At 38.0% G+C, this 25545-nt stretch overlaps 1 protein-coding gene across 2 annotated transcripts in view; it reads right to left on the bottom strand.

Moving 5' to 3' along the window:
- The window catches only part of kcnq5b (potassium voltage-gated channel, KQT-like subfamily, member 5b), a 172553-nt gene that overhangs the window by 54685 nt on the left and 92323 nt on the right, over nt 1–25545 (bottom strand). For both annotated transcript variants that reach the window (XM_039657429.2, XM_089132226.1), the window contains exons 2-3: nt 7795–7885; nt 6400–6526 (exon numbers count right to left, since the gene is read on the bottom strand). In XM_039657429.2, coding sequence (XP_039513363.2) covers nt 6400–6526; nt 7795–7885 — 218 coding nt within the window. The remainder of the gene's footprint in view (nt 1–6399; nt 6527–7794; nt 7886–25545) is intronic.

Raw genomic sequence — 25545 nt, 5'->3', positions numbered from 1 at the left:
TACATCATATCAATGTTTCCCTTATAATCACAAGGACCAGAGATCCCCTTCGAACATAAAATCTTACATCATATCAATGATCCCCTTATAATCACGAGGTCTGACGCATGACACACCTATTATTCAATTACACACCAGGTCATACGACACAAGGTTACCACAGGTCAAGGTCACCCAAGGACGCAGGGAGGAGGGGCCGGGTCAAACACAGGGCACGGGGAGGGGGCGGGTCAAAGGTTAATGGGTTAATTAAAAACCCATTAATCATTTTGACACAAGCTCCATCATATTACTACTAACGTTTGTCTCTTCAAGTATCCAGGGTTAAAAATGTACTATCTGCAACTACCTGTCACAGTTGTGTTCTGTTTTGTTTGTTTTCATTGGACTTGTCTGCCCGTCTTCAGTTTTCACTCTTCATCACCGCCATTATCGGTTCATCTGTGTCACCTGTGTTCACTTAATTATCATCATCTGTGTTTGCATTTAATTTCCTTCAGTTCAGTCAGTGTTTGTCTGAATATGATATGTTGCGGAAGGAGGGACTTTTAATTAAGCTGGACATGATGGGAATAAAAGGTAAAAGGTAAAATGTGTAACTAGGTTACAAACTGTCTGTTAAATAGAATTAAAAATTTAAAATTAAATTTAAAAAGTTAAAGATAAATTTTCAAGTCAGAGTGGGATGTGAGTATTCTCCAATTTATGTAAACGAGAATGAAACTCCTCAAGAAAGTATCAGCAGTCCAATTTTGTTTAACTTAATTATCATCAATAACATTTTTTACTCAGATAGAACCTTGGAAAGGGAGATCTTTATATGCTGATGATGCTGAAATATGGAAAAGAGTTAGGAATGTTAAGTTTGTACAGGAAAAGGTTCAAAATGGTGTCAAATTGATAGAAAACTGGGCTAATAAATGGGGCATTTGGCTCTATATGGCAGAAACACAAGTAATTTGTTTTTCAAAAAAGAAGACGAACCCATACTATAAATATTAAAATGTATAGAGAAACATTGAAGCAGACATCAGTTGTTCGGCTTTTAGGAGTAAGGATTGACTCAAAATTAAATTTTAGAGTACATATCCAAAATATTTAGATAAATATAAAAAAGTGATAAATGAGAGGTCTAGCTGGAGTTGAATGGGGAGCACATCAGCAATCGCTCAAAAGTACATTTACATTTAATCATTTAGCATTTTTATCCAAAGTGACTTACATCTGAGGACTAAACCAAACAAGTTATCGTGAAGAGGCAATAACAACACAAGAAGTGCTCAAAATACAAAGTTCAAACATCGCTCAGAGTAGCATAAACCAGGCCAGGTATAAACAACGCATTCTCATCCCAAAGCGCCATATACAACGCTTTTGCAAAAGCGTAAATATCTAACGCACATGGCACCCTTTAACGTCTAATGAGACGCTTCGGTTATGGTTAAGTTTAGGTATGGTGTAGGGTAAGGGTTAGACCACTAGGGGGCGCCTTCTGCCCAAATATATCTGCGTCTCATTTTACGTTAAAGGGTGCCATGTGCGTTGGATATTTACGCTTTTGCAAAAGCGTCCTATATGGCGCTTTGGGATGAGAACGGGCTCGTATAAACCAAGTGAGGATTTTAAAATGTTTTATTTTTAATGTTAAGTGCTCACGGAAGAGATGAGTTTTCAGTTGTCTTTTGAAAGCTGTCAGGGATTCTGCATTCCGGATGAGGATGCAGATCATTCCACCAGCATGGAACCGCGAATGAGAATGTTCTGGAGAGTGATTTTGTGCCTCGCTGTGATGGTACCACGAGCCGCCGCTCATTGATTGATTGTAGACTTCTGGTAGGGATGTAGATTCGTAGGAGCGAGTGAAAGTAGGAGGAAGCTGAGCCAGTGGTCAATCTGTAAGCAAGTGTCAACACATTGAACTTGATGCGAGCAGCGAGTGGCAGCCAGTGCAGAGAGATGAACAGAGGAGTGACGTGGGCCCTTTTGGACTCGTTGAAGACAAGACGGGCAGCAGCATTCTGGAACATTTGTAGAGGTTTTTAGTTGCACATGATGGAAGTCCAGCCAGAAGAGCATTGCAGTAATCAAGCCTAGAAATAACCAGGGAATGGATAAGAAATTGTATTGCCTGCTCAGTTAGGAAAGGCCTGATCTTCCTGATGTTGTGCATAGCAAACCTGCATGATCGAGCTGTCTTTGTAATGTGGTCTGTTAAGGTCAGAAGATCAAGTTTTCTGACCGACCTTGATGGGGTGATTGAGGAAGAATATAGCTGGATAGTGAAGCATGCTGTAGAGACGGATTGGAAGGGAGAGACGGCTTTGTCAGGTTGAGCTGCAGGTGATGTTCCTTCATCCATGCCGAGATGTCAGCCAGACAGCTTGAGATTCGTGCAGCTACAGTGGGATCATCTGGTTGAAATGAGAGGTAGAGCTGGGTGTCATCAGCATAGCAATGGTAAAAGAAACCATGTGCCTGTATGATGTGCCAGTGATGTGGTGTAAATGGAGAAGAGGAGCGGTCCAAGCACTGAACCCTGGGGAACTCCAGTGGTCAGTTGATGTGCTTTGCATAAGTCGCTTCTCCATGCGACCCTGAAGGACCCGTGATATAGGACTCAAACCAGTGAGATAGGACTCAAAGAAGTGGAGGGAAGATAGGACTCAAACCAGTCGAGGGAAGTTCCAGTGATGCCCAGTGATGATAGGGCAGACAGAAGGATCTGATGGTTCAGTGTTGAAGGCAGCAGACTCTGTCGAAGGTCCAGGAGAATCTGTATTTATGTGGCACTAATTGGAGCAACTATAGATTATAGTAGTATTGTGTATAGTTCTGCCTCAAACTCAGCTTGCTAGGATTGAGGCAATTCAGAATCAAGCATTAAATCATGAACTGGCTTTTTAAATTTTATTATATTGTTATCTGAGGTCTACTTATGACGTTTGCTTGGTTTTTGCATTCAAAAACATCAAAATGAATAAGTAATAGGCTATTTTGTAACCTAGTTTTGAGCCTAGCTGAAAAACGCTAGGTTTTTATGGGCGTCTCGCACTGAAGACTTGGAAGTAAACGGCCACTGCTGTGAGTGGATAACAGTTTTTTTTATAGTTATTTTCCCAACAATCACTTAAAACATTCTTAACTGAATGTTTTTCCGATTGACCTTTTATGTTTGCCCAGTATCTCATTATTAACTTAATCCTTCTCATTTCCAGTGGCATTACACACATCTCATTCTCAACATTAAGTGATGTCACTGGTGAGGATCTTATTGCACCACAACATATCCTTAAAGGGGTGATGAACTGAAAAAAACTAATTTTCCTTGAGCTTATGACATCTAAGGGGACATCATATTATAAGAATATCCTGTAAGTTTCAGAACGGAAAACGTCCTTGATAGTCCAATAAAAGCTTTTATTGACACAAGCTTCAGCAAACGACTCGTTTTTCAAAGTTGGGAACTATGACGTCAAAGAGGATAAAACACCATCCCGCCTACCCATTCACGCATAGCTAAATAACATAGGCCTACCTCGTGATGACAAACTAGATCGAGCTACCGAGCAATACAGAGTATTGTGCAGTGCCTGGTTGTGGAAAAAGACAGTCGCTGCATATGCTTCCTCTGGATTCCAATAGGACTGCATGGATAAACTTTATTTTTAATGACGTTCCAGCTGATGAGGTAAAACTTTGTCCATCTGTTCGCTTCATTTCACTGAGGATTGTTTTGTAAACAAAACTGGATTTGCAGACCGATTAAGATTAAAGAACGGTGCTGTGCCATCTTGGAACTGACAGGAATGGTGCAACACACGGACTCTGGGTCGGGCATGTATGGGCGAATCATTCCGGTTGCCATTTTACAACATTGGACGTTTTAAAACAATTACCCCCAAGTGCACCAACGGGTGAGTTGAAACTCATTATAATATGCAAAACTAACAAGTTTTGGATGGTCCATTAATGAGGAGGTAAGAGAAATAATTAAAGATGTCAATAATATTGCCACCTGTGTGGTTCTGCCAGCAATTCTTCCTTGTTTTTTTCCGATGCATTCTATAGATATCCAGTTACGCAAAGACAAACATAATAAGAATATCCTGGATAGCGTAAATATACAATATTACATAGATCATAAATATTATAGTGCTATACAGGTACAGATGACTCAAAAGATCCAGATGCTGGTATAACATCTGCAGCAGTATTTATACCACAAATTAAAGGCAACATTTTGATAAGAACATCAGATCAAATTTCAGCATTTACATCAGAATTAATAGCAATTATATTAGCATTACAGTGGGTTAAAGAAGTTCAGCCAATCAGATCAGGTATATGCACAGACTCTTTATCTACAATTGAAAGTATAACAAGTGGTATTTCTACAGCTAGACAGGACTTAATTTTTAAAATATTACAAAGTCTTTTAAGAAGAAACTTTTTGAAATGGGAGAAAGGATGTTATAATTTCAAGAATGCTCATTGGCCATTGTCTACTAAATCAAAGTATGGTCAGGATTGGGAAACACCAGAATAGGTATTGTGACAAACACAGTTCCAAAAATATGGAAACAGTAGAACATGTATTATTAAAGGGGTCATATAATGCCATTTCCATACAAGTTAATTTGATTCTTTAGGGTCTAAATGAAAAGTTTGTAATATACTCTAATAAAAATTCTCATTAGTATTGAAAGAAAACACTAATTTTATACTCGGGAAAAAAAAGACCCTCGGAACAGCTCTGTTTTCAGCACGCCGTTTCAGTGCATATGCCTTTAAATGATAATGAGCTTCACTCACTCCGCCCCTCTTTACTGCGGGTGTTTCAAAACAACACACATGGAGTGTTGCCTTGACAATAGTTGAGTTGGTATATTTTGGAGAGAGAATGGCAGTGGGAGTCTCTGAGGACACATCTGTGCAATCCAAGGGGGTAATCCATCGACCGGAAGTTGAAGCCGGCAGGTGCCGCCATCTTGTAGCAGAACTTCACTTGAGTTAGCATTTCCATTGACTCCCATTCAATTTGGCCTCACTTTGACAGCGAATAACTTTACACCAGAGGAGTTTGAAGACTCCATTTGTCCATTATTTATTTCTAAAGAAACACGACAATGTATAAAATTCTCCATCACCTTGTAGCTTATGTTATGGCCCCGTAGAAGCAGTTTTTTGTGAAATTAGGCCAACAATTGCGTCATAACCACGTGACTCTCTGTCGCACAGTAGAGAGATTACCGTATGGACAGGAGGAGAAGCTCGCGGGCAGTCGGGGAAACGTGGAGGCAAAATGACAAAATAAGAATACCTAGAAAAAGTTTCTCCTGCTCCTAGCTCAAGGACAGCTCCTACTCACACTCTCCGCCTCAGGCAAGTTTCAGAAGGGAATGATTCAGATTTCTCATGTCACAGCCACTAGAAGACAGACGGGTTGCTCACGTCACATCTACGTCGTCAAACTCTGTTTGAGTTGGTTTGAGTCTGCACGTTGGGAACGGAAGTCCTAAAAAATCGCTAAAAATGGGCTTCACTTGTCTCAACTGAGTTCCAATGAGATGGTTCTGTCCACTTCTTATACTGTCTATGGTCCCAGCTATGTGATGTGTAATGTGTGTTGCTCTAACCTGTGTACCTATCTGCCTGATCCTGCGTATGTATATTAAAAGTTTAAGTTTGTTCTGTTAAACTACATCTCCTACATGTTCCTGAGAGAACCACACAGTTACACTACCAAAAGCAAATAAAAAATGGCTTTGGTGAGTAAATTCAACTTTTTTTTTACCCTCAGTTTTACTCAGTTTGTTTATTTAATCTACTACAAAAAACCTTGCTAGTCTAGAGCATTTGAACTTCAACATTGGAATATTCATTGTATGCGGTTGTTAAGTCGTGACGTAATCACGCTCTGATAATACTGTTTCCGGGTCCAAATGCTGGGTCCTCTCTATCTGCTTACCACTTTTGCCCGAGTTTTAACATGCCGCAGTGCTGTGTCCCATGTTGTTTAAATAGATCGGAGTTAAAAAAAAAACAAGTGACATTCAACTGTCATTCTACCGCTTTCCCTGTGACGAGAAAGAAAAGAGAAAATGGCTGCAGTTGATAAGGTAAGTTACAATTCTTTCCTTTATCCCTAACACCCACTGGCGCTGAAGCGAAGCCAGTCCTTTAAGAAAAGGGCTTAGTCTAACGTTATGGGTTGTAACGTTAATTAGATATGGACGAGCGGAGCGCTTGGACCCGGAAGAGGCTAAACGTCACGCGTGACGTCAGACTTAACAACCGAATAGCAAGTCACCAAAAAGAAAATGAGGAACAAAATCACAATAAGTCACATTTTTTTTTCTTTCAAAATTCACTCTGACCTTGTTTTCATTGAAAGCTCACCTATGACACAGAAGGGCTTCCTTGCGAAGCGAAGTCGCCCCTGCCATCCTCTGTACCGGCAACAACAACCAGCAGACCAGATTCGAATAATGTACTCCAGCCCAAACACAATGATCATCACAAATTCCTACAAAGAAAGACATTTTCAAGTTTGTTTGTGTGGGTGTGTACAAATACAACTAATTTATATCCATCAGTCCTGGAATTGCACAATCATGGAAGCTTGTGCACAACAGCACATTTAAGTCAAGACACCCCAGGTGAGTACAACATTTAAACTAATTGACATCATTATACCTCCTGAGTTGATTAATCACAGTACATTAAAACATATTTTTGTGAGATGATATTTTCAAATATGCAAATTATGCATTATCTAATTAAAATTAAATCAATTTACAGAACAGAAATGAAAATATTGGTTGAAGCCATGCAGGGTCAAAATTCTTGTTTCATTTTGTTCACTCTTTTTATCAAATTCTTAATGATCCCATAAGTCTGCAGCGTTAGCGTCAGAGCTCTTACTACAGGCCATCAACATCATACATATCATGTTTGGTGTCAGCTGAGTCAATAGATCATTTTGCAAGATGTAAACAACACTGGTCCAGAAGCACTTCCTGTTTCAGTTTTTTAACACTACACAAAAGCTGGGATAAAATGCAAACAACAGAACATGTAAAACTGAATCAAAAAGTTAAACAACATCTTTAAGATGTTTTCTTTACATGTGAAATGAAGAAAACAGTTACAAACTGAAACAGGAAGTGTTTCTGGACCAGTGTTGTTTACATCTATCAAAATGGTCTATAAACGAATCAGGTCAATTTTTATGGCAATTATTAACAGTACATAAACCAGCAGACTTCCAGAAACAGAAACCTGGATAACATAAGCCTTTGATCTGCTGATCCATGCCTCTCACCTGTAGCATGCAGGCTTATTTCATCAAATAACTATTGACAATATTCCATCATACTGTATTAAATTCAGGGATCAACCTCTGACAAACAATAGTGGGACATATTTGGATGCAGTTACAGTACATTTTGATTTTACTAATCTGAATAACTATCCTTTGCTATATGGTACAATTAACATATCACCAAAATTGAATTCAAGTGGAGACTCATGAATGTGGTGGATGGCAGAGGAAAGTACTGCAAAGAGCTGCATGTACAGAAAAAGTTACACTATCCCATATAATCGGAATTGTTAGATTCCACTGCATATAATAAGGCTCAAAACATACAATTACCAGCAGTATTACAGTAGACTTAACACAAAATTCATGCAATGTTTTTATTTAAACTTCATTGCATGAGACTGGTTTCATGCTTCATTTTTATTTTATCTTATTTTTTAGTATAAGTTTGACACTAGTTAAGCTCTTACCAAGATCAGAAGACTATGAGAGGCCATTTCCTGGTGATCTGGAATGGTAGAGAAGACGGACAGCACCAAGCAGCCAAACACCAGGACAAACCTACAAAAAAGACAATAGGAAGAAGAAGAAAAAAATATATAAATTCTTTAAGATTAAACATTAAATTAAAATTGATCAAATAAACATTTTCCTTCAAATGATGATATGATAATCAGATGATTATCTGATTTTATCTTTATCTCACTGTTTAGATGCTAACCAGAAACCCATGTCAATTTTTTTTTACTCTAATTTCCCATCATCAATATAAAATATGACATCGGGGAAACCGCTGTTCAGAAAATAACTGTGCCAGGAGATTTGCATTATTGACCCCTTCAAATAAGGGGTAGGAGACATCTGTATTTGATCATTGGACTTCTACATCAGCCGCCTGATCTTTCTCTCTCCCCCTTGCATTAGCATTATCCCTCTTGCTGCATCTAGCCTGGTTCCCACTGTCTTTTTCTCAATTACTTTGTTCATTTCCCAGAAAATTCTCATGCCTCCCTGCTTCTCTTTCCTTACTTTCTTGCTGCCGTAATCTTCTACATTTATATAAAGAATTCAATAGACATTGAGGAAATGTATAAACAACAGAGAATAAATAAACACAACTAAATAAAATACACATCTTATCAATATGAAGAATTATTATAAAAGTCTTATACAATATTATAAAAAAGCAACAAACCCTCAGATATTCACAAAAAAATCCTCAAGCTACAGTACACATTCACAGTAACAGATAAAGTGTTAGGTCACATGGCGTAGCATTTTTAGTGGGCTGAAGTAACTTATATCGACTACAAAAAAGGACTGGTAAGACCAATGACTCAATGAAACTTTGATAAAACCCATCTTCCAAAACTAGGTAAAATTTAAACTGCGGTCATCTAAGTTGCTTCACAGCCTGAAGGCCTATGCAACACATTCATTTGACCTAATACAAGTCGACAGAACTGTATAGATCAGAGAAAATACAACCTTGACACAGAAAATACAACCCTGAGTGACTTAGATGTTAAGCGATGGTAGCGACTTAGCATTGGTGAGATCATTTTTATTCTTAAGAAATACTCTACCACCCTTTTTTCGTACTTTCCTGTTTTTGTAAAAAAAAAACACTATACTTTGCAAAATTATCATTAGAGCTAATTAAGCACCATCTTCATCAGATGTGTTTACGGAATTTTTCCACTGTAAGACTGTTGGAAATTGGAGCTGTGCATTGCTCTTGAGACTCCTTTCAAGTGGCGCCATGTGGTTGTGCTGGATTTTGTCTGAACCTACTCAAGTAAACTAGAAGAAGCTGTAATTTAAGACCATATGAGAAGTGGCTTATAAAACAGAGCTTAAAGGCTTCATCCAGTGTCAGTGCAGCATTTTTGTGAAAGCAGTGGGCGTTATAGGGCGCCTCACCCTTTGACCTGCTCTCCACTCGGAAACAGCGGCTGAGCTCTGCTACAGAGAAACAGGGCAGAGGGCAGGGGCAGTGTTTTCCATAGACCGTCATATGGCAATGTCATTGCTTCATGTCTGGAATCGCTTGTATCTCCAGTCCTTCTTGAACAATATAATCAAGCAATGTCACACAAGAGTGCTGTATTTACAAATATCATCATATATTTGGCTGTTAGCACACGCTGCGGGTAATCACATTCATGCTAATATTCTGTGAAAATGCTTTTATACTAGTTTTGTGATTGTTAACTATTAATTCCGCTAAATCATGAAATGTTGCCTTGGCAACAAATTGAAATAAGTGGATTTACGAAATTACTAGGGCTGTGCAAAAATTAATTGTGATTAATCGCATCCAAAATAAAAGTCTGTGTTTACATAATATATTTGTGTGTGCTGTATATAATTATTTTGTATATATAAATACACACACATGCATCTATATATTTAAGAAAATGTGTTATTCATATATGAAATATTTATATTTATATAATATAGATTATGTATTTATAAATATATACAGAATTTAAGCGCAAATAATTCTTAAATATATACATGCATGCATAGGTATTTATATATACAAAATAATTATATACAGCACACACAAATATATTATGTAAACACAGACTTTTATTTTGGATGCGATTAATCGCAATTAACTTTTGCACAGCCCTAGAAATTACTAAAACTAAAATTTAAAGGCAATTGGTTACCATAAAGATAAACTTAAATAATAAAAAAACAACTAATAAACAAACACAAACACATAAAAAATACTAAAATTAAAGTCAAATTAAAATGCAAAAAAATAAAATAATTAATTTGAAATACTATTAAATAATATTAAAGTATATAAAAATACAAAAATAACAACTTTATAAACCAGTTCATTGAACAATAATTTAATATTGATTTTTTTTTTTTTTTTTACATTTTAGGCACAATATTGTCTGTCAATGCAAATAGTTTCAAACAAAGCCACTGCAGAGCCATTGTGAGTACATACAGTAAGGTGGTGTTTTCGTTCCTGGAGGCTGGAACAATCTGTGCTTTGTAGCGAATCAGTTGAGTGAATGATTCAGTGACTCATTCATAAAGATAGTTAGTTGTTTAGTTCCTGAATGAATGAGCAATTCTGAATAAAACGATTGAATAAATGATTCAATGACTCCCTCACACAACCACTTGTTTTATTCCAAAATGAATAAATGTTTTTGAATGAATCAGCTGAATAAATTATTCAGTGACTCACTTGCCACCATCTGCTGGCATAACAATGTAACTGGAAAGATTCCCAGAAAAATGCCAGTTTGCCTAGGACTCGCCAACAAAAAAAAAGGGGAGTGTTACAAACAGTAAAAAGTCCCAGCGCCTTTGCACTCGACCAATCAGACTCGAGGACAGGAAATAAAGGTTATAAATTTCCCAATAGATGTTAATAGTAGTAAAAACAGAATAAATTAAAAATTGCAGGGTAACTTGCAATAACCGCTTATGTTTGAAATGAAGTAGCAGATAAAGTAGACTGCAGTAGACATTACAATTACGTGTCAAGCAGCCAGTTCCTGTCTGTTCTTTAGGGCTCTAGTATTTAAAGAGAGCTCTTCCACTCTCCTGCCTCTTGTCATCTCACTCAGATAGGACTATTTCAGTGCAGTGCCCAGGGCTAAACATTTCTCTTTTTTTTCAGAGGAAAAAGGGAAAAATAATAAGTACATGAAACTGAAGTAGCTCCCCTCATCAATCATCTGTTAGCCCTAGCTAATTACTCAACCCAGGTCTCCTTACTTTCCCTTGTACCTGGGTGTCATTTACTGCCCTGGTGGGTGGCAGTTGGTGTCTGTAGAGTGTCACAGCCTTTGATGTTGAAAGAGAAGGTCCTAACATTTACATGCAGACCACAGTGTACACACACGCTTTCTCCCTCTGAAGTGGCACTTAATAGGCATCATTTTGCATAATCAAATTAATTTGTTTTGAAGGTGAGTGTCAGGGACGAGTGACTAATGAACCTATCTACAGTACAAAGATATGTAATCATGTCATATTATTTCTTATTTGATGTTCAAAACAGCGGATGGAAGACTAAAATTATATTTCTCCTAATCCCTGCATGTCATTATAATTTATGACAAAACCTGTACACATAAAATATGGTTCAAAATCCAGCCTCTCACAAATGATTAATTCAATGCCTTTTTAAGCAACCAGAAAACAAGCAATGTAGAAAACGTTACACGAGAAGTCTATATGTCATACGATTAGATATAATTAATATGCAAAGCAGGGGGAAAAATAGACAAATCAGGTATTTGCACATAAAAGCTCTTTTCTTCATGGATGTGCTGTCTAGTGTTCGCTCTAAACACGTGTGAGGCTCACTGGATCACTCAGCATCAAAAAAAGACCCAGCAATCCTGCAAACACGACTGAGCTGTCCGTGGTCCTGCACACAATTATAAAAGCTAGAAGGTCTGTAACGAATTGAACATGCAGAGAATGATCATTCAAATTTAACTGGCCCATATCAGTAAAGCAAAATGCATCATGAAATTCTTCCAAGCAAATCAATGTTTTTGTCATATCTACATAATCATTCCTATCCTGATCTGGCTCAAGCCAGTCCTGGCCCCCCTCCTTCCCCATCACCACCTGCTTAGATCAGCTAGGAGGTTCTCCATATACTTTGCCTACAGCAGCAACGTATATCCTGTTGCGTATAATTATGCGCATGTTTCAAGAGTAGCCTTCATTCATGCTAGCAGCAGCACAGCCAACCCGATCTCACGGGAATTCGTACGAATTTTACGAGGTGGCTAATTCGTAACAATTCATACGACCTCAGTCGTACAAATTAGTACGATTTTTGCTAAATCGTACATATTTTACGAATTGGCCAATTCGTATGAATTCGTACGAATGACCTACCCCTGACCCCGCCCCTAAACATAACCGTCACGTGGGTTTAGACAAATCGTATGAATTCGTACGAGTGAGGTCGTACGAATTCGTACGAATTAGCCACTTTTTAATCACTCGTACGAATTCGTACGAATTGGTCGTGAGATAGGGTAGGCACAGCAGATCTAGTCTGCCAAGACAAAGCCTACTGTATGTTCTTTCCTCTCTTGTGAATAAAATGACAGGATTGAAATACATTTAGAAGGTAGTAGTAGTTGCCCAAAGCAACAAAATCTCTGACTTATCCAAATGTAAAACAAAATGCAAAATGAATCTTTGGTCTAATAAAACATCGGTACCTTGTCAACCGTTCTCTGAGATTTGTTTTCATGATAATCGAATGTAAAGAGTTTTATCTCTAAAAACTGTTTAGATTATAACGCTAGTATATGGGGCATAGAGTAATGAAAATAAAAATCGCTAGTTTATACCACTAACAAGGCTCAAAATTGCCCCACACTAACACAGTAACATAATGAGGTTATGTAACATAATGAAAGAATGATGATATACGTTATAAAGACAGTTCACTTCGTGTATACAGACAGTGGAAAACAGACTTGATAAGTCGAACCACGAATGCCGTTCATACAGTTCAGAAGTTCGCTGAAGTTCATACAGTTCAGCCCACTTGGCACGTCGTTCGTGGTTCGAATTGTCGTGACTGTTTTCCCAAGATGGCTCCTATCTGTCTGTATACACGAAGTGAACTGTCTTTATAAAAAATCTTCTTATTAAACGGTCTGTACACAGTTCTCAATGCTTCGTTTTGCATATAGGGACCCTCATTATGTTACTCTGTTAGTGTGGGGCTATTTTGAGACTTGTTATTGGTATAAACTATAGCGATTTTTATTTTCATTACTCTATGTCCCATATACTAGCGTTATACGCTAAGTTTTTAGAGATAAAACTCTTTACATTCAAATATCATGAAAACAAAAAAGAACTTAGTTGACTAGGTACCGATGTTTTATTAGACCAAAGGTTCATTTTGCGCCGGAGTTCTCCTTTAAGTTTGATCTCTTTTTAAAGATGACACTTGGCAAATTATTCCTGAATTAAAAAAGTGAACTTAAAGTTACAGAATTTTACATTTATTGTTATAAAAAAATGCACACAAATACTATTTTATATTTTTATATGACATATATATTTTCAAAAACACAATTTACTCTAAAACATCAACAAATTAAAGCCATAAATCTCAAAAAAAGATTTCAGCTAAAATCCATCTCTTCATTTCCAACGGGGTCATTTTTGACCGTGAGTACAAGTGTGACTATTTTTGTCCAGACCATTTAACATTTTTGAATCATGCATGCTTTTTTTGTGTGTGTGTGTGTTCACCCAGAAAGTGCCAAATCTTTTACCAAGTTTTGTAAAATGGGCTTTATCAGAGAATGTCTAATTGAAGAGAATTGGCACTGGCTGGTTACTTCCGGGTTCTGGACTGGCTGCAGAAACACGTCTCTGTCCATGCGGGGGCACTCACGGTCGAGTGCAGAATGAATGGGAGTCAATGGGGTTTCACCCCCATAAATCCACTTTTCTCAGGATGTAATTTTTTGTCAAGTAATTTGAAAGTTGCATTCAAAAGGGAGGGCTAAGATAATACACTCAGCTAAAAAATTGCATTTTTAAGTTCACTTATCTGTTCTAAAAATCCGTTCAAAAATGTGATGACGTCACACAATAGCAGAATGCTAGCATGTTCCGGCCAACAACGGCCTAACCTGTAGGAGATCAAAAGGACAAAAGTACTCGTTCATTCGACTTTTGGCCTATAATCTATATTGAACTTGCGGAATCAACAATAAAATCTATGTTAATTTAACGACAAGCAGGTGAAAGAGACACTTTTAGCTGTTTAGCCCCATAGACTCCCATTCATTCTGCTCTCGCCCGCGATCACCTCCAGTGGAATTCTAATGGAACTGCAACCAGGATGATACACAACAGGGCTAATAGGAAGTGCCAAGGCTCTCCGTTAGACGGGCTCTGGCTTTATGCACAGCTGCACTTCTTCTTGAACTTAAGCCGGCTCCTTGTTTCCTGTCTGCCATTATTGGCCAAATTGATTAATTCAGGTGTGCCTGACCTCAGTAGTCACGGCAACAATAATCAGACACACCTGAATTAATCAATTTGGCCAATTTGCAGACAGGAAACAAGGAGCTGGCTTAAGTTCAGGAAAGTGCAGCTGTGCATAAAGCCCATTCCGATAAAGTAAAAAAAATAAAATAAAAAAAGACTTCAAATTTTCAGTCAAAAATGACCGAAGAGCACCAGAGGGTTAAAATAAGCAAAAACGACTTATCTACAGTATGGACATTATTTAATAACCATTACTAATTAATTAACCTTACGACCCACAGACTTGTCCAAATGTAAAATCAATTATATTTACAAGCTTACATGGTGTCTCTTTGTCAGTGACAGAAAGCCTGTCCTAACATAAACAAGACAGAGATGAGTGCATATGGGGAAGGACAGTATGTCAAGCTTTTTAAAGACACAAATTTGCAGGATCTGTTTGTGCAATTATGACATTTAGCTAACATTATTCTACACCACAAAGCTTCATTTCCAAGTAACAAAACAAACAATCACAACAACCCGACAATTATGTCTTTCAATTCCCTTTTCAACCATGTCTTTACTTCAGTCAGTCTAAACCGTGCTAGCAGTAACAGGCTGTCATCAGCCCCACTATAGCCATATGAACCACACTGCTGGCGTGTCATTGGCTCCTTGTCAGCGTTACAGCAACTGCTGTGCTGATGGTTTTCTCCTACTGAGAAAAAGGTTCTCTCTTAATATTCTTTATGAATAAACTTACTTCCAGTGCACTGGAAAGTTTTTGTTGCATTTAAAGACAATGCAATGGATGGGTAATCAATGCAGGGAATGTTTCATCCTGCATCCAGCCCAAACAACACTTAATCCCAGAATAAATATGCTCTTAGCGTTCCTTTTGTCAGTATTGCATAACAAGAAATTCATCCACCTAGAAAAGAATAATTAAGAATAATTATTTACAGCTCAAATAATGAATGCGATTTCACTGAATAATTCATGCAAGTGCTTAAACAAAAATATTAGCTTCGCTTTCGTGCTTTTAAACCCACCGGAATACTGGCACGGTTTATTGCAATTGCATGTTCCTTTCATGCGATTTATTTAAAATGCCACAAATGCTTTTATTAAACGTAGTGGCTCAGTGGTTCAGGTTGTCTACAAACCAGAAGATTGGTGATTCAATCCCCGGTTCCACCTGACCAAGTGTCGAGGTGTCCATGAGCAAGACACCTAACCCCAGCTGTTCCCAACGAGCTGGATGGCGCCTTGCATGGCTGACACTGCCGTCAGTGTATGAATGTGTGAGTGAATGTGAGGCAAATGTAAAGCGCTTTGGTGGCATTGGGTCTGTGAAAACGCTATATAAATGCAGTCCATTTAAACACAAAGCATTCTATTTCTCTTAGCTCTTAGAGTCTGCCATTACACTAAAAAAATGTTTTTACATTTTTACAGAAAAAGTAAAAATAATAGTCCTACATTTGTAAGCTTTATATTTTAAAGTTGGCATGAAATCAAATTTGACAAATTTTCTTTTTATATGTAATATTGTAGTGTTTATTATAAATGATTTATCTGTGCACTTGATTATTTTTTTAAAATTCATGTACCCTTATAATCTTTAATCAAATACATTACCCTTCCCTCCCCCATCGAAACGATCTTTCTATTTCGGTCACTGTCATGCAATGGCGAAAGGGTGTGGCCAGATCTGATGAGGGTGCTGCTATCGGTGCACCGCCTCTCAGAGAATCGCATTCAAATCTGCCTGCATTTTGTTTGCAACGCCCAACCTCCAACAATCCAATCAATTCCCAAAGGACGAAATCAAGCCCTGCCCTACATTTTTTCTAATTTCAGAAGTCGTTTCAGTCGGATGTACGTCACAAGAAGGAAAACATGACAATCTCTACTTCTGTTTCACGCCGACTTTAAGTGCTGAACACATCAGATACACTTTTGTCAGAATTCTAATGTCCTTGCATTAATCAGCCTGAGGGTGGCGCTTTAATGATGATACATACTTTAGTACACATGACAAATGCATGGAATATCATTTTAGAATTGCCTTAAAGGGATAGTTCACTTTGAAATAAATTTTTGATATGGTTTAGTTTATCTCAAGGGCATCCAAGATGTAGGTGTCTTTGTTTCTACAGTATTTTCAATTTTGACATTTTTCGGTCAAACCGTTCTTGTCTGTCGGTCATATAATGCAGGTTTAGGGGGTCCACCTCAAAGAGCATGCACAGAGAAGTCCAAATTAAACATGATTTATTGACTCATAAATGTAAGTACACATTGATGGCCTAAGACACGAAACGAGTGGTTTGTGTGAGAAAACGAACAGTATTTATATCATTTTTACCTCTTGTAATCACATCCATGTCCAACTGATCTGAAGGCACGGGCGCTTCGGTCTGCACATGCGCCGGAAGTGATCTCTACCTTTCACTGTGAAGATCTAAACATATTTAGATATACAGGAAATCGCAATGGAAGACGATTTCGATATATTTACAGCTTGGACCTGGATGCTGCCTGGAAGTGCTTTGTTGACAACAGGCGAACACTCAGGCACTTTAGTGCACATTTAGCATGTAAGGGGGAGAAAGTGAGAAAGCCAAAATCTGTTACTCTGATAACCCTCCACTGTATTATACAGTCTACCATGAGAGCCTACTCACGGGATGTCTGGGTTTTTTGCATCCTTTTGCATTTTTGCAACTGATGTGTGTGTGATAAAAGTGAAGAGATGAGAGAGTTGCTTATTCTTTCATGACAACAATTATTAGCATACAGCACTAGCCTAAGTTGCATAGACAACACATGAAGAAGCACTTACAGTTACAACAAAACCGAAATATAGTTTAGCATGTCTCTGCTACAGATTCGAGTGTTTAGCAGCACACTTGGATAAGCTGTGCCAGAGGTTAATCTTCACAGTATCAAGTGTTATGCTTTATCTTGACTCTATGACTCTGAGCTACTTTTGGTGAGCAAAAAAAAAAAAAAAAAATATATATATATATATATATATATATAAATAAATAAAACATCCATATTGGTCACTTTGCTTTTTTGATTAGCAAGAAATTCTAAATGTCCTTGGTCAAAATTATTTTTTCTGGTGTTTTTTTTTTTTACTTTTTCAAACAACTTTTGCCCTGATTTAGGGAAGATTCAATGTTATAGTTGCCGAAATATATAAGTTAGTCTGCAGATTTGGGCCAGAGTTAACAGATTTCACCATAAATTGCATATATGATGAGCATAGATTCAGACTATGATTTCATCCAGTTAGAGGATATCAAACATGTTTGATATTTTGAGCCAATTTTAGAACACATTGTTTTCATTTGTCACGCGTCTTCTATAAATGAAGCGCATGCTTCTGCATTAGTTTGACTTCAGAGAATGATGTAAAATTCTGGAAGTGGGTGATCCTCAGTTCTTTATGATCTCGTTTTTCCTATGTAACCTTTTACAAAGTGTATGATACCTTTTCAGATTTAAAAATTCATAAATTCAATGTGTATTCCAGTCTTTACTCACTGCTAGTGTGCTTACTGTACATGTGTGTGTGTGCAAATGCTTTTTTTATAATTTAATAAACAGCAGAAAACACAGCCAGGTGTTTATGTGGGTATAATCATGCAGATTTGTGTGCCTTATTTAAAAGTAAACTGTTGCCTAACTAGGCTCAAAGTCCTAGGGAGCTATTTAGCTATACAGTTAGTTTAATGCAGACTAATAATGAGTGCTGAGAGAACTGTAATGAATGAACTGCAGAACACTACGGCCTTGGTGGTCTTGTGAAAAATCAGCAAGTTCTCATTGCAACACCACCTGAAAACTGCTTCTTAAAGGAAATATATTATTAACTTAATGGAGTGCAAGGTTCAACAGACTAGTCCAATTGCTTAAAAATTACACACTGTAAAAATGTGAACAGTGACAGAGACTGACAAGGAAGAGAAGAAATTGTTAAATCATGTATTTTTTTTTTAGCATAAAAAGTATTCTTGTCGCTTTATAAAATTAAGGTTGAACCACTGGAGTCATATGGACTATTTTAACAGTAAAGTCTTTACTACCTTTCTGGGCCTTGAAAATGGTAACAATGTTGCAGTCAATGGTAGCAATGTTGAACGAAGGTCTATATGGGTTTGAAATGACATGAGGGCGAGCCGAGTAAACAATGACAGATTTTTTGGATGAACTAACCCTTTTAAGATGAAATGACTTAAACATCCAAGTTAATTGTACTTAATTTCAGCCAGCAACTTTTTTTACAGTGTAGATTTTTTCCAACCCATTCACAAGTCATTGGAAAGAGGAACTTGTACCAACATTTCTGCAACACAATATTATTTTGCTTCTACATTTTGAGACAGTTTCGAAGTGAATGGACAAATGAAGCAACCATGGTATTTTTAGCTTGCTTCCACATGGTCTTTTTTATTTACTGTAAATCATTTTTCACAGGACTTGAACCCAAACACTCCACAAGTGCAACACTGTACCAGATGAGCTTGCAAGTTTACTACAAAAAGCCATATATATGAAGCTGGTTCTCTTACGAGAGGTTCTCTTAAATTGCGTAAATTAGCTTCCGCTACGGGAAAGATTAATCTTTTCGAGATATTGAAGCCAACAAATTATCCTTAATTTTGTATTCATTGTCAACGCAGTGCAGCAGCTAGCAGACCTCATCGGGAGGTTGCGAGCACTGCGACGAATTTCTGATGCCGACCCTGCAGGGTTTTCAACCCAGAAGCTGTCACTTCCGCCCTTCGTAGGACCACACAAGAAGAAGCATCAATCTCAAAGGCCTCCGGATCCTCTGGCCACCGTGAATCACTCACCGGTATTTCTCCCTCGAGCTTTGCTCTCACCTTCTCTCCTTCTCCTGAGAAAGGCCCGGATCCAGAGATCTCGGCCGAAGATTGCATTGAAGCCTGAGCATGCGAAGCCCGAGCATGCGAAGCCCGACTAGCGGCAGCAAGAGGGAAAAGAGGGAAAAGCCATGGCCGAACCACCGTCAAAGCTCCTCTCCCTGTCAGTCCCCTTCGAACAGGCAACTGCAGTGGTACATTCCGCAGCTAATGAGCAGACAGCCCCGTGGCCGATTCCCAGCCCATTCTCACCCCCAAGGCGTCACTTAACTGACGCCTTGGGAAGCATTTGGACATGCTTCAATATCTGACGCTTTAGGCGCCCTTTAGCGTCAGTTAGATGACGCCCTAGGATCGCGTGTACCCTACCCCCACCCCACACCTAAACCTAACCGCGTCCTCTTACTGACGCTTTCCTTTAGCGTCAGTTAGATGACGCCGTAGGATCGCGTCATGTAAGTGACGCTAAAGGGTGCCTAAAACGTCAAATATTGAAGCATGGTCAAAGGTGACGCCTTGGGGTGAGAATGCGTTGCGATTCCGGTGAGGGCAGATCTCCTCTCTCAAGCGCGCGACTCGATCTGGCATCCCCATCCAGAGAGCTGGTCTCTGCATGCATGGTTGATCAACGGATACCCATTATCCTGCCAGAGTGATGAACAAGATTACCCAGTCTAGAGCTCTCTCAACTAGAAAGCTTTATGCATCTAGATGGTGTATGTGTTCTCCAAATGGTGCACCGACAAAAATCCGACCCACGAACGTGTGGGGTTTCTCGGTTGCTTAGTTTCCTTCAAGAGCTGTTGGGAAATGGGAGGTCCCCCTCCACGCTTCAAGTCTATGTGCCATCCGTTGCAGCATTCGCATGAGTCGACATGCGGCCGATCACTAGGAAGGAACGAGCTGGTCATCCGCTTCCGAGCTGGTTGTGCTGGTCAAAAGCATATCCTTTTGAACCATTAGATTCCGTGAATCTTAAGTACCTATCAATCAAAATCGTTTTCTGACGACTCTGTCATCAGTCAAACGCGTGGGGGACTTACATGCGCTATCTGTCAGCGCTGCGTGTCTTGAGTTTGGACCGAATGACTCTAAAGTTATCCTTAAACCTACATATGGCTATGTCCCTAAAGTGATTGGCACTCCATTCAGAGCGCCGGTCATTTCTCTACTGGCTCTGCCAGCATCCGATAGCGAGAGCGATGCTCATCTCCTCTGCCCGGTCAGGGCGCTGGAGGCTAGGCCTCCCTGACCACCTTTGTTAGGTTCTATAACCTGGAAGTTCGTGCCCTGCAGGCTAAACTCCTGTCAGTATAAATGAGATATACGTTCTGTCTAGATCTGATCATGCGCAGGCTATTCTCATGTGACTTAGCTCTCCTGGTTGAGCTGCACTATATTGGGTTAAAATGTTATATGATCATCTGGACCGGTGTTGCTGGCCGCCTTATTCCCCACTTAATCTGAGATCCCTGGGATTCCCTGGGACTCATGAGTGGACTCCACGAGCGACTTCAGTCGATGAAAACCAGGGAGACATGCTCTGAGCCCTGCTTATATACGCTAAGCCACGCCCATTCTGGCAAGCTATGATGCGATGAGGGCGTGAGCGCCCTTCATTGGACGTGACGTCACGCCGGGCTCAGTGGTAGGCTGCAACAGTTGTTGCCAGGCAGCCAATGAGCACGCTAGACTGCCTGTTCTAGGTCTGCTAGCTGCTGTACTGCATTGACAATGAATACAAAATTAAGGATACTCTTTTGGCTTCAATATCTCGAAAAGATTAATCTTTCCTGAGCTTAAGCTAACTTACACAATACTCGTTCCCTCTTCCCAGAGAACCGAGGTAACATTAGGTAACCGATACGTTTTCATTTAATCTAAAAATGCATGTTTTTCCAGTGAGCCTAGTTTGCTTTTTTTAAGTTTCAGTCTTTAAAAACTGGGATCAGTACATACTTAAAAAGTTATCCTTTTGTAAAAAAAAAAAGAAAAGAAAAGAACATGACAGATTTTACATTTGTGAGTCAACTATTCCCTTCAAAGTCCACAATCCTTTTTAAAGGTGCCTTTCAATGTGAAAATTTTCAATTAAAACTCAGAAATACAGCTCATGGCTGTTCAAGAGGAAGCTTTTCATGGTTACATGAGACTTTCCAAATGTTGTGTAGAAAAAAAATGTATAGGCCTACATCAGATTAAAACAAAAATCCCCTCCTGCCAACTGGCTTCTCTTTTATCTTGATATACTGTAATGTGTTTCAGTGCTTCTTAGGAGAAACTGTGATTTGTTTTAGCCATGTTGAGAGAACAGCAGCCCCTGCAGTTTCCGTGCCTGAAATAAAGCCTTGGCATAGTAATTGAGGAACTGCAGGGGTCCAGATGCTGAGAGGGCTAGAGGATTACTGCAGTGCCTCTTCCACTTCTAAACCAGCTGCTTCAGAATTTAACGACTCAGTCTGCACAAATTGTTTAGTATGTGCTAAACTATTCAAAATCATTAAAGAGGTTTATGTTTCCAAATGACTGAATGCCCTACAGGGAGTAATTATGTCACAGCAGAGCCCCAATAAACAATAAAATCTTCTTTAATTTTACATGTTTACGCTGAATTCCACCCATATCCCAAATTATCCCTTCGCCTTGCTTTTGCATTGCAACACCTACCTAGTATTAACCCATCAACCTCCCACCATCTCTCCTTGCATCACCCCAGCCCGATACCTCGGACAAACCACAATTAAAGCATGACAGATGGATTGCATGCGTCAACCGTCTAATGATATTTAGCAAGGCAGAACACTTGAAGTGAGAGGAACAGCTGGGCACAACAAACAACATTATAATCCTAGTAGTGTGTAGAATAACTTCTATAAATGCTCTGTCATGGCAGTTTGTTCACAGACCACTGAGAAGAGTAATTTAGTAAGTAGCAAAATTAAGCTTGAGACAAGTATGTTTCATTATTTTTTTGAACATCCAAAATCATCACATCTGTTTGTTGAAAAATGTGCTATATGTAGTGCTGTATTAAAAGGCACTTCTTTATTAGCTTTGAAAAAGGGTGAACCTTTTTGTTCTTTCAGGTAATGGACACATACACTCAAACTCCGAGGCTCAAAATACTATATAAAGATCTTGGCTAGAGCTGATATAGTCGATATACGAGGTCACACAATAAATCCACAAAGTCTATTATCACATCTAATGTTTGATGAACTGTTTCCAAAAAAAAAAAAAAAAAATCAATACATAATATAAATGTTTCACATCCATCAAACACTTTAGAAGGTTAATGGATATATCCCTTTCCCCAATTTCACAATTATAGAAGATACAGATATAGACCGTGGAACTTATTCTCTGTAAATAAAATAAAATAACATGGCCTTGATTTAAAATGATTTTTGTTCGGTCACCTTCAATCAAGAGTCTTGAATCCAGTATAGAATGGGACTGACACCCTGGATAATTGTCTTCAATTGATCAAAGTTACAAATCATCTTCAAATCTCATTTATAGGTATTTGTATATATAATATTATAAGGTTTAAATGAGGCTGCCACCACTGCTTTAAAATAATCAAGTCTGTCAAATCACTAATGTGGAATCAAATTAGACCCTGTTATTCATTCAATGGCATTGAGTTTACAAAGGATAGCTTTGTTTGTAACATGGCATTTGAACTTGAACTGTACCATAAATAAGAATTCCATACCTCTGCCCCACGTTGCCATTGGATAATCCTTATGATGCGCAAGATATATATAGTAAAAGAATGTATAATACATTTATATTAACAAATATATAAATAATGCTAATCAGGATTGTGTGTTTGATGTTTACCTTCTATGCTATAGAAATTAGATTTTTTTTTAAAGAAATTATAGCCATCCCTTTTTAAACGGCTTAAAAATATTATAACATTCACAATTATTATATAATGCTATGACTATAACATCATTATATCATTAGATGTGCCTTTAATATAGTGTTAATATACTGTATATAGTAATATAGTGATGTTTCTGTCTCTCTAAAAATCAGCGCTCTCTTGAATGAGAATGTTGAATGTTTGAATGAGAGCTGTGAGTTAATTCTTTCCCCACAAAGTTTATTTTGCACATTCAATTTCACAGTAATTTTAAAAAAAAAATACTAGTTAAAACATTTGGTATCAATATTTTAATGTGAGGATCAATGCTCTCGATACAACGTCAGTAAGTAATTACACTTATTTTAGCACACCTGCTCGTTTCAATCACTGAGACAAGCACATTACTGGCAGGATCAAAAAGCTTGAAACACGCAAGCGTCCAATGGGCCTCCCAAAGAGAACCAGATCATATGACAGACATACATGCTGACAATCATCGGTCAGCCGCTCGCTTTCTCACTTTGCAGAGCTGGTGAGCGGAAATTGTTGGCACCCAATCTGGGGAGTCATAAAATTCAGGCCTCATATAATGGTGATGCCTCTTAAACTGTTGCCATTAATGGTTACAGTACTAGTCGACTATGTCTCAATTTATAAAGGAATTAATAAAGTGGCAAGGAATTGGTTTAAATGTTAGTATGAGATATTAAGCAAATACATATGTTCACACAGACTTGAAACTCTGAAAAAAAAAATAAAAAAATACTGGATTGTATTCTAAAGCCATCTGGCAGTAAAGGCACAGACTCTATGCCCAGACACTTAGTGAAAATTGTGGTAAGTCTGTCGCCCCACTTTAAACGGCAACCATTCATCAGACCTGTTTATATGTGAAGCAAAATCTCATCTGATTGATTGCGGCCTTCTTTTTCTGCCTCTCCACAAACGGGTATTAATGACAGAGGGTCACACGGTAATGAGACGCCCAGACACCTTCTTCCACTCTCATAATGATGCCCCTTTTTCTCACAGGGGACGGGGTCTGTGTAGTTCTCCGAGCAGGCGTGTTTCCAGGGAAAGACACAACATTAGTGAAAGATGATAATGGCTTTTAAAATTCCTGACATTTACCACAAATGTCAATTAAAAAACTTTTATCTGGTTCAGTGACATAAAAGAGTGTCTGTGATGATGACACATTTTAGTTTACACATGTGAGTAATTCTAAGAAATGTACTTTTGTATTCATGTTGGTTTTATATAGGGTTTTGCTAAACTATTTTCAAGAAAACGTTTTAATTGAATTAAAAAAAACAAAACATTAGGTTATTTATTTTTCAGTTGTTTAACTAAAGTAATTAAAAAGTAATAACATATTTGGCTGACAAAACTTTTTCACATAATAATAAGCAACAAGTCATATTTTTTAAATAATAATAATTATTATTATTGACCTTTTTTAAGACTGTGATGATGCATTTCCGCAGTTATTAATTTCAAAATCATTTCTTTTTTTAATTGAATGTATATTTATAACACTATTCTTTGGGTAAGATTACATTGGTATTAAATTATGGGAAAGCTGATTAACCCTGCAGCAAATTTACAATTTTTCTCTCTTCTGCATAATCAATTTCTCAAGTCTCATTTTTTTGATTCCTTTTTTGGAAAGTCAGAAAAGCTACTGTGGATTTTTTTTTTTTTTTTTTACAACTGGAGTAAATGGAAAATCAAAATATAATGGACACACTTTAGATTAGGGTCCAATTTTCACTAACTAAAATGTTTACCCAATAAACTGCTAATTATTGCTTATTAATAGTTAACAGTAAAGAAAGGTGTAAAGTATTGGGTAGGATTAAAAGATGTAGAATATGGTCATTCATAATAAGGCCTTAATATGTGCTTTATAAACAGCTGATATATGCATGCTAATAAGCAGAATTAAACTAAAGTGTGAGAAGGGACCATACATTAGCCAATGCAAAAACTACTTACGAAGATTTTTATTTCTTTTTCTTTATCATTGACCCATCTCTGAAGTTAGCACGCTCATGCTTTTGGTGATTTAACCTTAAATATGCATTACTGTGCATTACACATACACATAATGTACAAATACAAATAATAGTCCAGCATGTACTTTTTGTAGAGTATCTATGGCACAGTGGCCTAAGCTCAAGAACAAAGCTTGTTTATTAGATTGTGAATATACTGTGTTTAAGACGGAGATGATATGCCAGCATGTACGTCATTCAGATACGGATGGGGAATTAAGGTTCCTGTAGGCATACAGGGTCATCAAAGGGGTCTGAAACTTAACTTATTCAGAATACAACACTCTAATTCTATCACTATGTCTTAAATCTATCTTTGTGTATGTGTCAGCGAAAGTTATAAAAGCATGACCTGCGGCTGCGTGAGATTAGGATTTCAGT

The sequence above is a fragment of the Pimephales promelas genome, chromosome 6 (genome assembly GCF_988280905.1).
Source record: "Pimephales promelas chromosome 6, fPimPro1.hap1.1, whole genome shotgun sequence".
NCBI lineage: Eukaryota > Metazoa > Chordata > Actinopteri > Cypriniformes > Leuciscidae > Pimephales > Pimephales promelas.
Note: the sequence above shows the minus strand (reverse complement) of the source record. Positions and strands in the feature narration are given on the sequence as shown.